This window comes from Aricia agestis, chromosome 2, assembly GCF_905147365.1.
Source record: "Aricia agestis chromosome 2, ilAriAges1.1, whole genome shotgun sequence".
Taxonomy (NCBI): domain Eukaryota; kingdom Metazoa; phylum Arthropoda; class Insecta; order Lepidoptera; family Lycaenidae; genus Aricia; species Aricia agestis.
Window position 1 is genome coordinate 2,622,395 of NC_056407.1, and position 19,629 is coordinate 2,642,023.

The window sequence follows — 19,629 nt, forward strand, 5'->3', positions numbered from 1 at the left end:
CTTCCGTCGACCATGTACACTCGCAGCATCAGAAGAGCTGCAAGTGCGTTGCCGGCCTTTTAAGAGGGAACAGGGTAATAGGGGACGGTAAGGAAGGGAAGGGAATAGAGGAGGGTAGAGAAGGGAAAGCAAGGGAATAGGGGAGGGTAGGGAAGGGAATAGGGTAGGGGATTGGGCCTCCGGTAAACTCATTCACTCGGCGAAACACAGCGCAAGCGCTATTTCACGCCGGTTTTCTGTGAGAACGTGGTATTTCTCCGGTCGAGCCGGCCAATTCGTGGCGAAGTATGGCTCTCCCACGCTATAACAACAAGTACTGAAAACAAAATAAAATCAATATTTAAGGGCCCATACAACAAACATGATTTTTTTGGCCTTTTTTGCTCGATATCAATAATGACAACAGGCAGGCTGTTGAAATTTTCACAGAAAAAAAATTAGAATATAATTTAAATTTAAGGGGGCTCCCATACAAAAAACACAACTTTTGACCTATTTTTTTCTCTATAACGGTACGGAACCCTTCCTGCGCGAGTCTGACTCGCACTTGGCCGATTTTATTGTAAACATGGTATCAAATTCGGGCAATCTTTACAACAAAAAAATAATTTTGAAAATCTGACCATTAGTAAACAGTAAACACTAACATTAAGTAAACATAAGTAAACATACAATCGTTTTAGGACCGGACAATGTGCGGCCGGGCTATACTCGACTGGTTTAGCCCGGCCGCACATTGTCCGAAATTTCTGATCTGAAACAGTTTAACGTTCGCGCTGTCTCTTACATTTTGTACTGAGCCGAGTGAGCTCGAACTCGCCGGAAGGATATTTCGGATAGTGTGCGGGGTGGCGGTCCGGCGAAATTCAACTGTTTCTGATATGATCAGATTCGGACAATGTGCGGCCGGGCTGAAACGGGCTAAGCTCGGTCGACTGCCGTCAACTGCCGTCAACTGCCGCCGACATGTGCCATCAACTGCCGGCGACTGCTGCCGACACATGCCGCCGACTGACGTCGACTGCCGCCGACACGTGCCGTTCCTCTGTAAGATGCCTTAGACTGCTCAGTGAACCAGCACAAATATTAAATATTCGAATAATTTATACAAATATTTATTCGAATGATTCTTCCGAGCTTAAAAACGTGCAATGTATTTTTAAAAATATTTGTAGATTTGTGATTTGAGGATTGAGATAAAAAGAAATTGTTTCGATTGAAAGTTATGGTATATTTGAAAGCGTGACGCAGATCGGTCGGGAGACGAGATAGATCTATCATATTTAGATGATAGCAGGACCGCATCCGCAACCGCCGTAGCCGAGACCGGTGCCGTAGCCGAGACCGGGGCCGTAGCCGAGACCGGCGCCGTAGCCGAGACCGGCGCCGTAACCGAGACCAGCGCCGTAGCCGAGACCGACGCCCTCGTAGCCGAGGGGACCGGCGGCGGCGTAGCCGAACGGAGCGGCAGCGATGTCCTCCGCGGTGATGGCGACGGCGCCGCTGCCGCAGTTGTAGGCCACGTTACCGGCGCCGGCGGTGGGCAGCACTCCCTCGAGACCGACGGTGCCCAGGAACGGCAGAGCTCCGGCGACAGCGAGGGCGCCCTCGATGGCGTTCTCGGAGGCTACGGACACGCCGACCGGGGAGATGGGGGAAGCGCTGGAGATGGCGAGGCCGGGGCCGTTGGAGGCGGCGAGGGCTTGAGCGGGGGCGGCGTATCCAAATCCAGCGTAGCCGGCACCGCAGGGAGCGGCGGCTAGTGGGGCGGCGGCGGCGCAGGGGGCTGCAGCCAGAGCTGGGTAAGCGCCCAAGCATTGGGCGGATATGCTCTGAAATACAAATTTTACTTTAAGATCTCTAGATTCTCGTTCTGCTAGGAATCTCCATCTTTCCCTGCATCTTCTTCTTTATATTACTCTTCAAAAATCAACTTTGTTTGTCAATTATTCTAATTACCTGGATGAGGAGCGCCTGGGCGCAGACGAAGAGTACGGCTTTGAACATTTTGACTTGTGTATCAAGGATCGACTTGACAATGTCCTCGAAACTGCTGCGGGTGCTTATATATTAAAAATACAATTAATTTATCGTTCGAGTTATGTTACAATGATCAATATTGGGAAAGAATACGTGACGCGAGGGATTTGTTTCTGTGGGTTAATGTGTTGGAAATTCTTATCTTTGTCTTTCAAGGTCGTGTTATTTAATTATGACGCTTCTGTCGAGGTCGTCTCTTGAATCATTTAACTAAATGACCTTGACTTCAATTAGAAAAGAAAATAGTGTCATTGCCTTTCTTCGTTAGTTATTTTTAAATAATACTTAGCATATTTCGACTAAAAATAAAGACCCTACAGTCATTCATAGTGACCATATTAATATGATTTTAGGGATATACTTAAAATTAAACTATGCAATATTTATTTAAAACAAAGATCATGTTTCGTGACAAGAAAGGTATACCAAGTTCAAAAAACATATTTGTCGTCGTCTTCCTAATTTATTAAATTGTATTATATTCTGTAAAAGTTAAAACATTGTTTACTTTTGCTGTATCAATATTTTTCAAGGATACAATATGGTGATAAGTGGGCGCTTTTGAGGCTTCGTATTAATCACGTATTTGATAGTATTTTAGTATAATATTTTAAAAGCATATAAAAAGAGGAATCAGGTCACTGGAAATCATTGTACACAACACAATTCAACCAAAATGTCTTTCGCATTCGTTGTTCTCGCCGCTTGCCTGTTGCAGGTAATTTTTTAAAAACCTTAATAATAATTGATTAAACTTTAAAAACAAATTAGTAATGAATCAAATCAAGCAACTTTTTCATTAATTATTTATTTTTCAGGGAGCATTCAGCCAGATCATCGGCAGCTACGGCATCGGTGGTTGTGGATATGGAGCTGAACTCGCCGCCCCCTTCCGCCTAGCCGGCCCGTACGGCTACGGCGCGGAGATCGCCGCCCCATTCGGCTTCGCCGGCCCGTACGGCTACGGCGCTGAGATCGCCGCTCCCTGCGGCCTCGCCGGCTCCTACGGCTACGGCGCTGAGATTGCTGCTCCTTTCGGCCTCGCCGGACCCGGCTACGGCTTCGGCCCCTACGCCGCCGGCCCCGCTTACGGTGGCGCTGGTATTGGCGAGGTTGCCGTGGCCGGCGAGCTGGGAGTATCCGGTGCCACCGCTGTAGCCGGCCAGGTGCCCATCCTCGGCGCCGTGGAGTTCGGCGGCATCGTGCCCGCCGGCGGCGCGGTCTCCATCGGCGGCAGCTGCGCCTGCGGCTGCAACGGCCCCTACTTCTACTGAAAACCCGCAATAACAAGTGCAACCGACAAATAAAACATCATTATCCTCAAATCTCTTTTGTTGAATCCAAACATAAAATTAATGCACATTTATATACTTATGGTGAAATAAAACCAATTTAAAGATATCCTTTAAATCAACTAGTACTAATGAAACTTTACAAAACGAAACCAAAGGTTCTGTATTCTTAGCTATATAAAACAATTATTATTATATTTCAAGGCTTTAACAGTTGGATGTTCCCAAGTCTCTGGGAGGAGGGAGGGACCAATAATTATCGTTTTGTAGAGTCAAATTTAATGACATGAAAACAAGACCTTAGATACGTGACAACAAGCCAAAAGTGGGATATTAATTGAGGTCGATATCCAAAGCCTAAGCAAAATATCTAAGTAAATCGTCAGTCACGTAATATTTGACTGACGATTTACTTAGATATTTATTTAGATATACGTTTGTTACATACTTAATAGATAACTCATAACTATATTATTTTTATTGTTGTTAGGGGTATTTCTTCTTACAGATATTCCTTGATATGCTCAGGTCAATTTAGGATAAATAATAATATAATAATTAGATATAGGGAGGCTAGGGTAGCTCAGAACTAGTAGAGAGCTTTTTGAGCCAAGGCGCGAGTGCGGAAATATATCCGTCCCCAATTTAACTCAATCGCAGCAAATTGGCGCAGCATTTCATAAAAACGTTGTAGTAATTTTGTTGCCTAGATACTGAAATAAACAAACGATAAAAATATACTTAATATGTGACATTTCATATTGCTGACCCCGACGTGGTACTGATGATGATGAATGTAATTTGCATAGTAGCATATTATGCTTTCAGTTCTTAAAATAGCGCCCTAGCCCCCAACCCCCGAACTTATATCCATAAGGAATCCGAACTTCTCATAGTATCTTCGGCACCATAGCATACCATGGTGCAAAATCTTACTTTTTGGTAGCATAATATGCTTAGGATACTTCTCATAAAACTAAAATCACCATGTGTTTCCATATAAATTTTGAGGAGATCCCTCGATTACTCATGGATCACATCATCAGGTCACCACTTTTGTTAACATGATACAAATTGGAGTGAAACCTATTACAACAAAAAAAAATCTAAAATCGGTTCTCAAACGACGGAGTACTCGTTGAACATACAAAAATAAAAATATATCCACAGCCGAACATAATATACTCGTAGTAATATGACTTATAAGTAACTTATAAGTCAAGTTGGTGCACAAGAACTTTGATAGGTATTATGGTTATTTCCAAAGATCTTGTCCACCTGCCCCCAAGCCTTGATTAGTAATTAATGATTAATGATAATAATAATAATAATAATAATAATAATGAAACCCATAATAATTATGGGTTTGATCATTATTATTATTATCATTGCTAATATTTGTAATCCACAAAATCGCCAAAATTTCAGCGATTTTATTTTTATAGAGTATTTTTTTACGTCCGTGAGAGAAACAACAAAAAAGTGTAGTAAGAAAACGATTTTAAACGTATTAATCACAATTAACCTCTATGGCAGGGGTTACCACTTAGTTTCGCCCGGGGTCCGTTTTAAGACATGAAATGACCTTCGCGGTCCACACATTTTATATAAAAAAAATACAAATTTTATTAGATATCAATGAGAAAAGTATTTTTAGATATCAATGAGAAAAGTAACCATTTTTGTAGCTAATTATCTCTCTGAAGTTTGGAGTGAAATATTGGTGCAAGCTATAATATTGACATTAAATCCTGGAGATGTTGAAGTCCTAAGATGAACGAAGATCATCTTCGAACATGCTTGGTCCGCACACTATGGTCCGGATGCGGACCGCGGTTTGCCATTTGGTGACCCCTGCTCTATGGTATTAACAATTATTGTTAACAATAAATATATTTGTTTTTAAGACAGCCAAAGAACATAATGTTGAGCTCTTAGAAGATATCTAATTCTATAATTAAGAAAACAGGAGCCCAAAATTGCAAACCCGAGTACATTTCTTAATAGATTAGGCTGGTTTTATAGTTATGCGTTTCGCAGCGCCGTTGGAGCGCGCGCGTTCAAAGCTGTAACAAACGTATGGACGAACGGCGCTGCTCAAGCGCGCGACTTTAAAACGCTACTACTACCCCCATACATCTTCGAACGCGCGGCGCTCCGACGGCGCTGCCGAAACGCTTAACTATAAAACCAGCCTTAGAGTCAGTCGATAAACACGTTCAAGTTATTTCAAAACTATGTCTCTAGTAGTATTACTCTAACAAATATAAAAACAGAACTATTTCTTTGGTGATCATTGTGTACCTAACAGTCAAAACAAACATGTCTTCCTTCGCATTCCTCATCCTCGCCGTACAGGCCTGCCTGCTCCAGGTAAATGATGATCCATGCATATTGCATATAATTCAAAGTCCTCTTGACTGCGTCAAATGTGTGTGAACCATCAACCATAATCACCACATTTATAGAATTTGAAATGATCTATCAATCTATCTATCAATCAATTTGTTGTTGAAAACACGAGTCTCTGGAGTATGGATACGGGAAAAAAATATGTTTCATAACGTATAATGTTATTATTGTCCGATAATCGTAAAACTCATGATCTATGAATATTATTTCAGACTGCCTTCAGCCAGATCATCGGTGGGTACGGATGTGGCGCTGAACTCGCCGCCCCCTGGAGTCTTGCCGCGGCCGCCCCCTGCGGCTACGGCGCGGAGATCGCCGCCCCCTTCGGCTTCGCTGGCCCCTACGGCTACGGCGCCGAGATCGCCGCTCCCTACGGCCTCGGCCTCGCCGGTCCCGGCTACGGAATTGGCCCCTACGGCGCTGGCATCGCCGGCCCCGCTTACGGCGGCGCCGGAGTCGGCGAGGTAGCCGTGGCTGGTGAGCTGCCAGTCGCCGGATCGACCCTGGTAGCCGGTCAGGTGCCCATCCTCGGTGCCGTGGAGTTCGGAGGTGCCGTCCCCGCCGCCGGATCGGTCTCCATCGCCGGCAGCTGCGCCTGCGGCTGCGGAGGCCCCTATTTCTACTAGATTATGAACTGACCAAATATAGTATTATTATTATCGACTGATATTCTCTTCTCATTTTACTACCTTCTTCTTAAAAATATTTAGTTATATTTATTTGATATAATAAAGAAACAGGAACATAGCAAGAATGAGGCCGACACGTAGAGCTTAGGATACCAAGGGCTAGAACTAGCTTTGTAAAATCTATTGCTGTTTCCCTAACCTCAAGCCTCCCCCCCCCCCCCCCCCCCCGCTGAGCGTGATAGAGACAACTGCAACTTGAATTGAAAATTATGAACAGAAAAGGACGATTCGTTGTTCCCTGATTTCTTCTCCAAAACTTAATCGATTTAAGTGCTTTTTTCGTTTAAGCTTAAAGCAAGGCTTTAGAGTGTGTTCCTGTTTTATTTTTTTATGTAAAATCTAGCCAAATTTGTTTTCTGGATGTTTGAATACAGCGGAAAATCTGGCATTTTTTTTGGATTTTTGAACGTACATATCTTTTTAGGGTTCCGTAGCCAAATTGCAAAAAACGGAACCCTTATAGATTCGTCATGTCTGTCTGTCTGTCTATCCGTTCGTATGTCACAGCCACTTTTCTCCGAACCTATAAGAGTTATATGCTATAGAAATTTGGTAAGTAGATGTAGTCTGTGAACTGCATTAAGATTTTGATACAACAATGGAAAAATTATTAAAAATTTGAGGGGTCCCCAACCCCATAGTGTGAAAGGCCCAACAACTGAAACATAAAAAAAATATGAAATGTTCCTAGCCGTGATAGTTTTCCTTTTAAATTCAGCATATTATTTCCTACTCCCGTGAATTTTTTTACATTTCCAGAAGCAGAAACCCCACATGATGGGGTGGACGTGAAAAAAAAATTCAACCCTGCTTGATGTGTAGGGAAGGACCATAAAAAACATATTTTGTTAAGATTTCATGTACCATTTTGTCGACATCATTAATTTATACATTCATGCCAAATGACAGCTTTGTAGGTCCTTTAGTCTCTGAGCAAAACCGCGGACAGCCGGACAAACGGACAGACAGGCCGAAACTATAAGGGTTCCTTGTTGAATACGGAACCCTAAAAACGGCCCTAGGGTCTCCTCATCTAAATATATTAGTTACAGTAAGTAGTAAAATGATATTACTGTGGTGCATTACGGTTTTATAATATGTACATATATCATCTGAAATTACTAGATTCGTCGAAGCGACCACACAACCAATCAAGCATTTAGGCTGGATTTTATTATGCGTCCACGCGAACGAGCGGTTTGGCCGCTACACTACAATATCACAGTGATCACAAGCAATTTTATTGTATGTAAGCCTTGGGAGTCTTGGGGTTTGGCTTAGTCATAGTTATAATGGCGATTTATTTTATAAATTATATCTTAACAACTAATAATATTTAAGGGAGTACTGAACAAGCTGTATCTCGGAAAATACAGAGCTTGCTAAATGCTACTACATAGGTAAGGTAAAAGAAGTTCAAGAATCAAGACAAGTCTTGGCCTTAAGAGCTTATGCTTAAACATACCTTTAGTTACAGTAGTAATATATTATGTCGCTATGCCCTAAGACCTAAGTGTCTAAACACACTAGGCCGAAGTCAAGCTTACGCGGCGTAAATTCCGCATACGTCCGCAATGTCAAACGCATACAAAATACGGACGGAACGCGACGAAATAGTGTGTCATCGGAGGTCATCGGTAATTTAAAATACATATAGTATTGCGGGCGCGGCGTTATCATGCGGAATTTGCCTAGTCTAGTGTGTTTAGACACTTAAGTCCCTGTTCATCAATATATCTTACTAATATTATAAATGCGAAAGTCCGTTTGTTTGTTAACTTTTCACGCCTAATGTCTAAACCGGTGAGCCGATTTTCCTGAAATTTGGTATGGCGATACTTTGAGTCCCAGGAAAGGACATATAGGATACTTTTTATCCCGGAAAAAGGTACGGTTCCCTCGCGACAAACAAATTTATGCGTAATGGAGTTGAGGGCGTCACGCGTTATCTAGTAACGTTATAGTTTAATAAAAAGTCGAAATATACCATCATCAAATAATACCATAGTACAGATATTATTACGTAGTTTAGTTGAAATAATATACGAGTTACAATGTTTGGTCATTTAATTTCGTTTGTAATTTGTGCTGTTAAGCAATTTCGTTACAATGTCACTCTTAGTAACAAATAAAAATACTATTAGATATTATATTATACAATTTATACAATACTACCTTACTAAGTATAATGTCGGCATTAATAAAGTTTGCATAAAATATGTTGACACTTGACAAGAATTTAGTACGGTTATAAAATTGAATTTATTATTTTTAGCTAAGTAAGTTATTTTAGGTTAATAGGTAAAACTGTCAATCATCAATAATTTGCAAATAAAAACTTTAATAAATTTATTAATTCAAGGGCGCGACTACGATCCACGAATACGTTTTTCAAAGTTAAATATAGATGGAACAACAATCACTACTTAGTATAAAATATAGTAAAATCGCGACTCGCCATAAGACGAAGATGTACTATCGAAGAATCGGTAAGAATCGGTTGGTCGGATTATGTCAATTCAATGTAAGTCGTGAATCGTGATCTGTCGGCTGGGTTTGACAAAAGGCGACCAAATAACATAGGTCCGCCATCACCCTATGAATCAACTTCTCTGATAGTACCAAAATATACGGCTCAGATGTCTTAAAAGGAGAGAAAGCTAAAATTTTGTCAGGTAGCAGGTGCTACGCTTATTTCAATAAAAATAGCATAGACAAGTTTTCATCGCTAATTAAGGTGATGAAGATTCCATGTCTTGATTGCCTAGTAGATAAGTACTTTTATTTTTGTGCGTGTACATTATAACTTTCAAGTTTTAAATTTAGGGCAAAGAGAGAGAGAGAGAAACATATTATTTGTAGGCAAAGCGTTTTACTACAAATTGGGTCTGCGAATTTTTGTAGGACGCAAAGTTTCCGAATTATCGCGAAAAGGAGGTTTGCACTCTTTCCTCCAAGATGGGACCGAGCGCACGGGCGGCTACCTCACTTGGGGTTAAGATTTTATTGATCGTCTAAAAAAGGAATACCTATTAAGCCCTTTAAATTGTATCATTTTAATTAACTATACAATTACCTAGTCATGGCAACTGAAGAAATGTTTAACGGTGTTATTCTTCGCAAGGGAAATGTTTCATGAATGGTTTGTTATTTAGAATGTTTTATGTAATGTTCTACATATTTTCACAAAAGAAATGTCACGTATTTTGAATTTCTCAACCAATTGATGGGTTTTATATAAAAGTCAGAATTGGTTTGGGACATCATTGTAATTTGTAGAACAACAAATCATCAACCAGCAAAATGTTCGCCCTCCTCCTCCTCGCCATCCAAGCTTGCATGCTCCAGGTAAATTCCTTATATTTAGTCTTATTTTTCTTTGCCTTCATTGACTTTAATCTTTTCAACTTCTGAAATTTTTAAGCTAGGTAGTTATTAATCATTTTTTTATCTTCACATTTTACTTTTTATTTTTTATGTAACTTACATTGGTTCAGGACAAGGTTGTCGTAAAATGTTTCTCCATTTACCTGTGGCGATTTTCTGACCAGACTTTTGAAATGTTTTAGAATGTATACAGCCAGTGCGCTGGAGCTGCTTGGCCCGCCGCTGCGATCGGCGCGGGCGCGTGGCCCGCCGCCGCGCTCGGGGCGGGCGCGTGGCCCGCGGCCGGCATAGCCCCCGCCGCGTGGGAGCTGGGCGCCCCCGGGCTGGCACTGGCCGCACCCGCCGTCGCCGTGGGCCCCGCCTACGGGGGCGCCGGCGTGGGGGAGGTTGCGGTCGCGGGTGAGCTGCCGGCCGCGGGCTCCACGCTAGTGGCCGGCCAGGTGCCCGTTCTCGGCGGCGTGGAGTTCGGAGGCGTCGTGCCCGCCGCCGGCACCATCAGCATCGGCGGCAGCTGCGCCTGCGGCTGTGGTGGACCACTAGTCATCTAAATTAAATAAATAAGAGTTATTATTATTATATTGTTTCCTTTTATTTTCTGGCCCTATATCATCTACTACCTGTATAGAAATTTGGAGGATTAATCTTCTTCTTTTAAGATAATAGAATATTATATACACGCGATAACCAAAATTAGCTATTTGACCGAGCTTTGCTCGGTATTCGATAAAACATGAATAAAATCACATTTTCTAAAAATGATTCCTAGCTAGATCGATTTATCGCCCCCGAAATCCCCTATATACCTACTCAATTTCATGAAAATCGTTGGAACCGATTCCGAGATTCCAATTATATATATATATTATATATATATATATATATATATATATATATATATATATATATATATATATATATATATATATATATATATATATATATATATATATATATATATATATATATACAAGAATTGCTCGTTTAAAGATATAAGATAAGATAAAGATGTCACGAATGTTCGGCCGAATATTACGTATTACGTACTATTCGGCCGAATACCGAATACCAAATGATGTAAAAAAACCACGTTATATTACTCAGAATTATGTATTTATTTCCAAATTACAACACTTTAGTAATTAAAATTGATCAGTGGTAAGTTGTGATGGATAAAAACAAGCTTTTCAGCATATTTTGGTAGCAAACGATTACGCTTTTTAACCGACTTCCAAACAGGAGGAGGTTATATGTTCGGCTGTGCCAGTTACAAAAGTTTCAAATATTCTGGCAGACTGAAGATTCAGCTACTTATATCTGGTACCGACTTCAAAATTATGAAGATTGAGTACAGAAGTACCTAGTTGAGTGTTACCTGAATTCGGAAAAAGGCATTATTAGATAGGAAAAATTATTTAATACTTTTTAGTTCATATTATAAGGATGTTATATTTGTTTTTAGCTTGGGAGTCGGTTTTATCATCGTAAATGTTGCCAGCCTCAGAAAACAACCTCTCACTATACACGCTACATCCAGGAGTTAAGCCTTTGCTTTCGAAAGGTTTGGGTATTGTTTTTCGTTTGCTAACCACCACTTGTAAGGATCGGCCTTCCGATCTAGGCGAACTGTTTTCAAATAAAAATCCAACTCGTTTGACGAAAATGACTCGTTAGAAAACGCAACGAGGAAAACAGGTTGCTACTTGTCTCAATCCAACTACCGCGCCCCCGAAAAGTATGTGTTTCGTGCCGAATATTCGGTATGAATAGTGAATTGACCGAATATAAGTATATATATATATATATATGTATGTCAGTGTGTAACAAAAAAAAGTGATAATACTTAAGGGTGTGTACGTGTTCCTTGTAGAGAGTTCACTGTGAAAGTAGCAGCTATGAAAGACGAAAAAATTTGACGCTCGGGCAAGGGCCCGAGCGTCACGAGTTTCCCCATACAAAAGTGAAAAAAAATTTTGGTCTTTCAGCGCTGCTACTTTCACAGTGAACTCTCTACAAGGAACACGTACACGCCCTAAAGTATTATCACTTATTTTTGTTACATCCTGTATAGTCCTCCTTATCTAAAATATTTTTTAATTCACAATGCATTTTACGTACGTATTGTCAGTAAGCGTTATCAGTCAGCATTTACCAATAACGCGCGTGTTCCCAGCAGTAGCAAATCAAAAGTTATGTGGGACAGTTAACAGTTTATAAAATTATAATCGGGAACACATTCTGTTTCATTAGCCAAGCCCCAACTATGGTTCTTCGAGGCATTCCCTCTCTAAAAGCGTCTTAGATACACTGGCTTGTAAACTCGCATAATGAAAAATACTTAATCATAGTTTGTTTATAAAGTACTTAAACTAACTGTTTAAACTGTTTGGAATATAAAAAGTTAAAAACCAAGAATTATAGTAGAGTGATCGAGCTCATCAAGTGTGCTTATTTCCGAAACCTCGTTGAAAATCAACTTGTTTTGACTACGAAATCTTATCCTGTTATGAACAGACATACGCTCATGTAAAATTTAATAAATGAATTATTATTTATTATAATTTCATGTTCAATCAATTAATTTAATAGGTATTGACAACGACTATTTTGCTTATCGCGTGTATATATTCTATTATCTTAAAAGAAGAAGATTAATCCTCCACAGGTAGTAGATGATATAGGGCCAGAAAATAAAAGGAAACAATATAATAATAATAACTCTTATTTATTTAATTTAGATGACTAGTGGTCCACCGCAGCCGCAGGCGCAGCTGCCGCCGATGCTGACGGTGCCGGCGGCGGGCACGACGCCTCCGAACTCCACGCCGCCAAGAACGGGCACCTGGCCGGCCACTAGCGTGGAGCCCGCGGCCGGCAGCTCACCCGCGACCGCCACCTCCCCCACGCCGGCGCCCCCGTAGGCGGGGCCCAGGGCGACGGCGGGCGCGGCCAGCGCCAGCCCGGGGGCGCCCAGCTCCCACGCGGCGGGGGCTATGCCGGCCGCGGGCCACGCGCCCGCCCCGAGCGCGGCGGCGGGCCACGCGCCCGCGCCGAGCGCAGCGGCGGGCCATGAAGCTCCAGCGCACTGGCTGTATACATTCTGAAACATTTTATAACGTAGATTAATAAAACGCCACAATTTACAACAACCACGAAGCAAACGAACTCTATTTAAGTAGCTTGTTGACCAAAGTCATCGAAGACAAAGAAGGATAAAACTAGATAAAAGGAATTTACCTGGATCAAGCAAGCCTGGACGGCGAGGATGAGGAGGGCGAAGAAGGACATGTTTGTATCGACTGAGTTCATTATACAATGACCGGACAGCTCCTACTTTACTTTTTATATTATTCAAATGCTACATAAATGTTTCTTGTTATGTAATTTGTTGAGGTACGTGTTTTCTTTCTACTCTTAGTGGAAATTTTTAAAGAAATTGCTAAATCCATTAAATTTTCTTTAATTTTCGTTTTTTTTCAATATTTCATAATCTATAACTGATTTATTTTTGCCTTTGACAAGTTTTAGGTTCGTCCGTTATTTGAAACAATGGAAATCAGATTCTAAATAATTGTGTGTGTGAATTGTTATTTTAAACCCATTGTTTTTATTTTGGTTACATCTGCATACTATTATTAATTATAAATAACATAATATCAAAATGTTTGTTTTGAATATAACTTATTTACTTACTAGCACAGAATAGATAATAATAGTACAAGTTACTAGACTAAAATACAATAGTATTACTAAAATATTAGTATTGATATTGTTATTGATTGTCCGCAACTTGTGTAGATGGAAAAATGTATTTAATTATGGTGTTGGTTGTAAATGTTTTGTTATATTGCTTATCTTATAATGTTTGTTGACCTTAATTATATGTACAACTTTAATTATTCATACTGTTAATTAGTTTCTATTTAAGTATCTAGATTTTACACAATTATTGAATAAATGTATATTTTCCTTTAACATTGTCACGTTACTCGTAACTCAATTGACGCTTGCAATTATTGAACTTAGGTTGTTAACCCTTTAAGTCACGTAGTATTTCAAAATTGGTCGTTTTACATCATGCAATTTCTCCAAATGAGTATATATAAAACAAAAGCTTTCATTGACCGTCACTCAACGTAAATAAAATAATAACAATGGTTGCTAAGGCCCTCCTCGTCCTCTGCGCTCAAGCGCTTGTCCTCCAGGTGATTAATTCATAAACCAAAATTAGTTCATTTGTTTTTAAAAAAGTCTGGTAATTGAGGTATTTGAGTTTTAGTTTGCGCAAAGAGTTAACATTATTTTTTATTTTTCCAGAGCATCTCCGCCCAGTGCATCGGAGCTTACCCAGCTCTGGCTGCAGCGCCCTGCGCCGCCGCCGCCCCACTAGCCGCCGCTCCCTGCGGTGCCGGCTACGCTGGATTTGGATACGCCGCCCCCGCTCAAGCCCTCGCCGCCTCCAACGGCCCCGGCCTCGCCATCTCCAGCGCCTCCCCCATCTCCCCGGTCGGCGTGTCCGTAGCCTCCGAGAACGCCATCGAGGGCGCCCTCGCCGTCGCCGGAGCTCTGCCGTTCCTGGGCACCGTCGGTCTCGAGGGAGTGCTGCCCACCGCCGGCGCCGGTAACGTGGCCTACAACTGCGGCAGCGGCGCCGTCGCCATCACCGCGGAGGACATCGCCGCCGCTCCGTTCGGCTACGCCGCTGCCGGTCCTCTCGGCTACGGCGCCGCCGGTCTGGGCTGGGAGGGTGCCGGTTTCGGTTACGGTGCGGGTCTCGGCTACGGCGCCGGTCTCCCCTACGGTGCCGGTCTCGGTGGCTGTGGATGCGGTGCTGCTATCGTCTAAGTGCTATTTCAGCCTACAGTTTCAACATTATGCCTTAAGTAAAGAAAAATTCCACAAAAAATACATTTTTTTCTTAAATAAACGTCTGAATGCAAGACTGGGGCAGGATGGATTAATGTTTTATATACACTTTAAGCTGTGGCTAAGTATAATGTATAAACATTCCATTATTGATTTCAGTGTAACCCACAGGTTACACTGAAATCAATAATACTGAATACAAAATCGTAACAATTGTTATGTTATGATGTATCAAATTACGTGGGACAAACAATCTTTGTTATGTCTAGCAATATCACGCGATTAAGGAAATAACTACCACCAAGCTGAGCAAGTACTGCGAAACAATATTCTTCACGTTCTGCATCTGGACAAACTTTGAAAATTGAGTTCAATCCAGTATCCCTATAAATAATACAGGACCTAGATTATTCCGGGTATTATTTGTCCGGGTCCGGGCAAAACGCAAGTTAAGTTGTACAAGTTTCTCTACATATTGTTAATAGGCAATACAATAGAATGCACCCCGTAAATGCTAACAGGAGGAAAATTGGACAAGCACGAGCAGGCAAACAAAAAACTGTATGCCTTGGAAAAACCCAAGCGGTAAAAAGATAGTTGAGAACAATGTGTTACTTTTTCTTCCTCTTACCTAAGAGCTGCTTGTACCAGAGTGTCGTCTACTGGACAAGTTAGTCCACGTAAGTGGACAAAAAGTTGGCACGTGCTGATCGTCCATGTTTCTAAGTTGAGGAATAGCACGTGCCGTCTCTAAATCCTTACTGTTATTCGTACATATTTGGCAGTGTTTTTACCACTGAGGCAGTTTTTAGGGTTTCGCAGTCAACAAGGAACCCTTATAGTTTCGGTTTGTCCGGCCGTCTGTCCGTCTGTCTGTCTGTCCGCGGTTTTGCTCAGAGACTATAGGACCTACAAAGCTGCAATTCAGCAAGAACGCACATATGAATAGTGCCGATAAAATGGTATACAAAATGGGACCTCCCCTACACATCAATAGTAGGTATCGTTGGATAGGTTTTTAAAAATATTACGAGTATTCATAGATAATTTTTCGATTTAGGGATTTCATTTGTGAAATATATGAAGTTTTAAAGTTAAAAAAATCGTTAGAGTCCAGTGTCCTCCTCCCCCCCCCCCTCTTCTACCAGCTAAACGGTTGCTTCTAATTATGTGAAAAAAATTCACGAGAGCAGGAAATATGCTGAATTTAAATGGAAAACTATCACGGCTAAGAAGACTTCAAAAGTTATTGAGTAATCTATACTTATAATATTATTTAAAGCGGAAGAGTTTCTTAGTTTGTTTGTTTGTTTGAACGCGCTAAACTACTGGTCCGATTTGAAAAATTATTTCAGTGTAATTTATCGAGGAAGGCTATAGGCTATATTTTATCACGCTAAGACTAATAAGAGCGAAGAAATAGAGCAAAATGTGGAAAAAACGGGAGGAAATTATATGAAAGGGCTTATTTGACGCGCTAATCTCAGCAAGTCCGATTTGAAAAATTCTTTCAGTGTTAGATAGCCCATTTATCGAGGAAGGCTATAGGCTATATATTTTATCACGCTAAGACTAATAAAAGCTAAGAAATAGAGGAAAATTTGGCACACCGCACAGATAAGAAGTAGACCACGTGAAGGATCAAAGACTATTTTTGACCGACTTCCAAAAAGGAGGAGGTAATACGTTCGGCTGTATGTATCTTTTTTTTTGTATGTTCAACGATTACTCAGCCGTTTCTGGACCGATTTTCAAAATTCTTTTTGTGTTGTATAGGGTTTAACTCTAATTTGGTACCATGTTCACAAAAGTGGTGATCTGATGATGGGATCCTTGAGGAATCGCAGGACTCCTTGAAATTTATATCGAAATTATAGTGATTTCAATTTTTCTGATGTATTTGAGGCACATGCTACGAAAAAGTAAGACTTCATACCAGGTTATACCCTGGATCCGAAGGTACCCAACAGAACTTTCGAATCTCTATAGATACATGTTCGGGGATTTTCGCGTTGTTTCAATCACTGAAAGCATAAGCCAATATATCAATTTGATTAATAAGTGAAATTTAAGACTTCCAAGGTAAAAACAATAGTAATATGAACTAAAAAGTATTAAATAACTCTTACTCTTTAATATTGTCTTTTTCAGAATTCGTCTAAATCTCAACTATTTCTGTACATACTACAGTCTTCATTATTTTGAAGTCGGTACCAGTTAATAATCGTGAGTTCAGTCAATGTCAGAATTGCTGGAAGAACTTTTGGGACTGATACCGACTTCAAAGAAATGAAGACTGTAGCTACTATGTACAGAAATAGTTGAGATTTGGACGAATTCTGAAAAAGGCAATATTAAAGAGTAAGAGTTATTTAATACTTTTTAGTTCATATTATTATAGTTTTTACCTTGGAAGTCAGTTTTAATTTTTTGTTAAAAATAATAATTTGTAGACTAATTTGTCTGTGAAATATCTAATTTACGCGCGGAACTTCTAGTTGAGTAATAGTCGATCAATTAAAAAAAATGTATTCGGCGAAGTATTATAAAGGAACTTTTCGTTCAAATTCCTTTGAACGTAACTGAGATGATATTGTTGTAGTGTAAAATACGTTATAAATGTATTCAGCGTATATAAATGTATATTTAAATATAAATAATTGTATATAGGGCGCATATAAATGTATATAATTTTTGATTGGTCATTGACCAATTGTCTCCAGGCGGTATCTCAAAAACCGCTACTTCTGGACTTCTGAAATTTTCACAGATTGTATATTTCTGTTGCCGCTATAACAAAAAATTGAATTTGATCCATTAGATCAAAAGTCTGCGATGGCCAGACCTTCCTTAGTTTCGGAAAGCTGAAAATTTACCTGTTTGTGGCCTTTACAGAGGTGAAAACGACCAGCAACTATGGAGTTTCGGACGCAATTACTCTAGGAGGTATCCAGTTCTGAAGGTCTACCTGACCTTCGAGAAAGAGTAGCTCAATTTCATAGCTTATATTCTTCGCGGTAAGTGGAGGAATCTCGTGTTCCAGTGATATTTTTGACAATTTACGTCCAACTGCCACACACCCTACCCTCGTAAATGCACAATTAAATGCATGCATTTTTATATATAATATAAACAAAGTGCCTACTTTGCCATAGGTAAGCAACGAGAAAATCGTTGTATGAATCATTAATGGGTTGAATTATTAATTTTATAAAAGGGTGCAAAATAATAAAACGGGAATCGGGAATCATGGTTTATTATATTTTATGTTGTAGGTCTTAGGTGGGATGTTCAGTAGAAGTAGGGGCCGTTGCAGCCGCAGGCGCAGCTGCCGCCGATGGAGACCGCGCCGCCGGCGGGCACGATGCCGCCGAACTCCACGGCGCCGAGGATGGGCACCTGGCCGGCCACGGCGGTGTTACCGGCCACTCCCAGCTCGCCGGCTACAGCAACCTCACCGATACCGGCACCGCCGTAAGCGGGACCAGCGGCGTAGGGACCGAAGCCGTAGCCGGGGCCGGCGAGGCCGAAGGGAGCAGCAATCTCAGCGCCGTAGCCGTAGGAGCCGGCGAGGCCGCAGGGAGCGGCGATCTCCGCGCCGTAGCCGTACGGGCCGGCTAGGCCGAAGGGGGCGGCGAGTTCAGCACCATATCCGTATGAGCCCAGGCACTGGCTATATACAGTCTGAAATAAGAAAAAATATACGTAAAGGAAAAGCCACAAGGATCATGTTTTGTCCTTTCAGCGAGACAAATTCAACCTATAGGTCACTGAGATCGTTGTCTAGTAAAAACATATTTACCTGGAGCAGGCAAGCCTGCACGGCGAGGATGAGGAAGGCAAAGGAAGACATGGTAATTGCTTGTACTGACTGTCAGGTACACAATGATTCCTTTACAGAGCAACCCACGTTTTATAGCACTCGCCCTATCTCTCATTGGTTGGCATATGTTTTGAAACAACAATATCCTCACGTCGACAGCAGGAGTAATTAATGTAAAAAGTGCTTTATTATAATTGATATAGCGTACATTCCTACTGCTCAAATTGATATATTAGAATTTAAAAGTTTTGAATGTCACGGATAGATGAGCCATTAGGATTAGCCAGGATTAGTAACGGCCGTTCCCAATATTCAATCTATCTCTGGTTTGACATACAACCGATCGCAGCTAACATTGAATTGTCATAAAATATATGTCTCTAATGTCTAATGTGAGCTATTCCTATCTCTAGTAGAGCAAAACCAGAGATAGATACAATATTGGGAACGGCCGTAAGTAGAATCACCAGTGACAAACGGGCCCACAGGAATAAGTTAAAAGAATCAAAATATAATATGTTTAGATATGCATCATGCGCATGTTTAATGTAAATAAGTAATAAAAATGAAAATGATAGACTTTACAGGATGTTTATTATATTATGTGATTAACGAAGGAATTAACTAACCATGATCATGCATAGCCTCAGCCCTCATAAATACTATTGGAAACAATCGAACACAAGTTTGCCACAATAAAATATAAACTAGCTATTTGACCGAGCTTTGCTCGGTATTCGGTAAAACACGAATAAAATGACATTTTCTAAAAATGATTCCTAGCTCCGATTTATCGCCTCCGAAACCCCCTATAAACTAAATTTCATGAAAATCGTTGGAGCCGATTCCGAGATTCCAATTATATATATTATATATACAAGAATTGCTCGTTTAAAGATATAAGATAAGATATGTATAAACCGGCGTGAAACAGCGCTTGCGCTGTGTTTCGCCGAGTGAGTGAGTTTACCGGAGGCCCAATCCCAAACCCCTACCCTATTCCCTTCCCTACCCTCAACTATTTCCTTCCCTTCCCTTCCCTACCCCTATTACCCTATTCCCTCTTAAAAGGCCGGCAACGCACTTGCAGCTCTTCTGATGCTGCGAGTGTTCATGGGCGACG

The 19,629-nt window shown here is 41.0% G+C and overlaps 6 protein-coding genes across 6 annotated transcripts; 3 read left to right on the forward strand and 3 right to left on the reverse strand.

The window, feature by feature from the left end:
* Nucleotides 1–1,210: 1,210 nt before the first annotated feature.
* Nucleotides 1,211–2,112, reverse strand: LOC121735617 (chorion class B protein PC10-like). The gene is made up of 2 exons (XM_042126494.1): nt 1,960–2,112; nt 1,211–1,832 (listed from the first exon to the last, which is right to left on the reverse strand). The coding sequence occupies exons 1-2, from the start codon at nt 2,005–2,007 to the stop codon at nt 1,284–1,286; spliced, it is 597 nt and encodes a 198-aa protein (XP_041982428.1). The 5' UTR covers nt 2,008–2,112; the 3' UTR covers nt 1,211–1,283.
* A 3,462-nt stretch (nt 2,113–5,574) lies between these two features.
* LOC121735657 (chorion class A protein Ld5-like) lies at nt 5,575–6,411 on the forward strand. Its single transcript, XM_042126561.1, has 2 exons — nt 5,575–5,705; nt 5,957–6,411. Exons 1-2 carry the CDS (start codon nt 5,655–5,657, stop codon nt 6,368–6,370), a joined length of 465 nt encoding a protein of 154 aa, XP_041982495.1. The 5' UTR covers nt 5,575–5,654; the 3' UTR covers nt 6,371–6,411.
* Nucleotides 6,412–9,717: 3,306 nt separating this feature from the next.
* On the forward strand, nt 9,718–10,368 carry LOC121736153 (chorion class A protein Ld19-like). Its single transcript, XM_042127239.1, has 2 exons — nt 9,718–9,781; nt 10,003–10,368. The coding sequence occupies exons 1-2, from the start codon at nt 9,737–9,739 to the stop codon at nt 10,366–10,368; spliced, it is 411 nt and encodes a 136-aa protein (XP_041983173.1). The 5' UTR covers nt 9,718–9,736.
* Nucleotides 10,369–12,526: 2,158 nt separating this feature from the next.
* LOC121735707 (chorion class CA protein ERA.1-like) lies at nt 12,527–13,168 on the reverse strand. The gene is made up of 2 exons (XM_042126625.1): nt 13,055–13,168; nt 12,527–12,917 (listed from the first exon to the last, which is right to left on the reverse strand). The coding sequence occupies exons 1-2, from the start codon at nt 13,124–13,126 to the stop codon at nt 12,552–12,554; spliced, it is 438 nt and encodes a 145-aa protein (XP_041982559.1). The 5' UTR covers nt 13,127–13,168; the 3' UTR covers nt 12,527–12,551.
* Nucleotides 13,169–13,940: 772 nt separating this feature from the next.
* On the forward strand, nt 13,941–14,774 carry LOC121735622 (chorion class B protein PC10-like). Its single transcript, XM_042126520.1, has 2 exons — nt 13,941–14,022; nt 14,135–14,774. The coding sequence occupies exons 1-2, from the start codon at nt 13,972–13,974 to the stop codon at nt 14,660–14,662; spliced, it is 579 nt and encodes a 192-aa protein (XP_041982454.1). The 5' UTR covers nt 13,941–13,971; the 3' UTR covers nt 14,663–14,774.
* Nucleotides 14,775–17,923: 3,149 nt separating this feature from the next.
* On the reverse strand, nt 17,924–18,603 carry LOC121735702 (chorion class A protein Ld5-like). The gene is made up of 2 exons (XM_042126612.1): nt 18,486–18,603; nt 17,924–18,367 (listed from the first exon to the last, which is right to left on the reverse strand). Exons 1-2 carry the CDS (start codon nt 18,534–18,536, stop codon nt 17,975–17,977), a joined length of 444 nt encoding a protein of 147 aa, XP_041982546.1. The 5' UTR covers nt 18,537–18,603; the 3' UTR covers nt 17,924–17,974.
* Between the last annotated feature and the right edge of the window lie 1,026 nt (nt 18,604–19,629).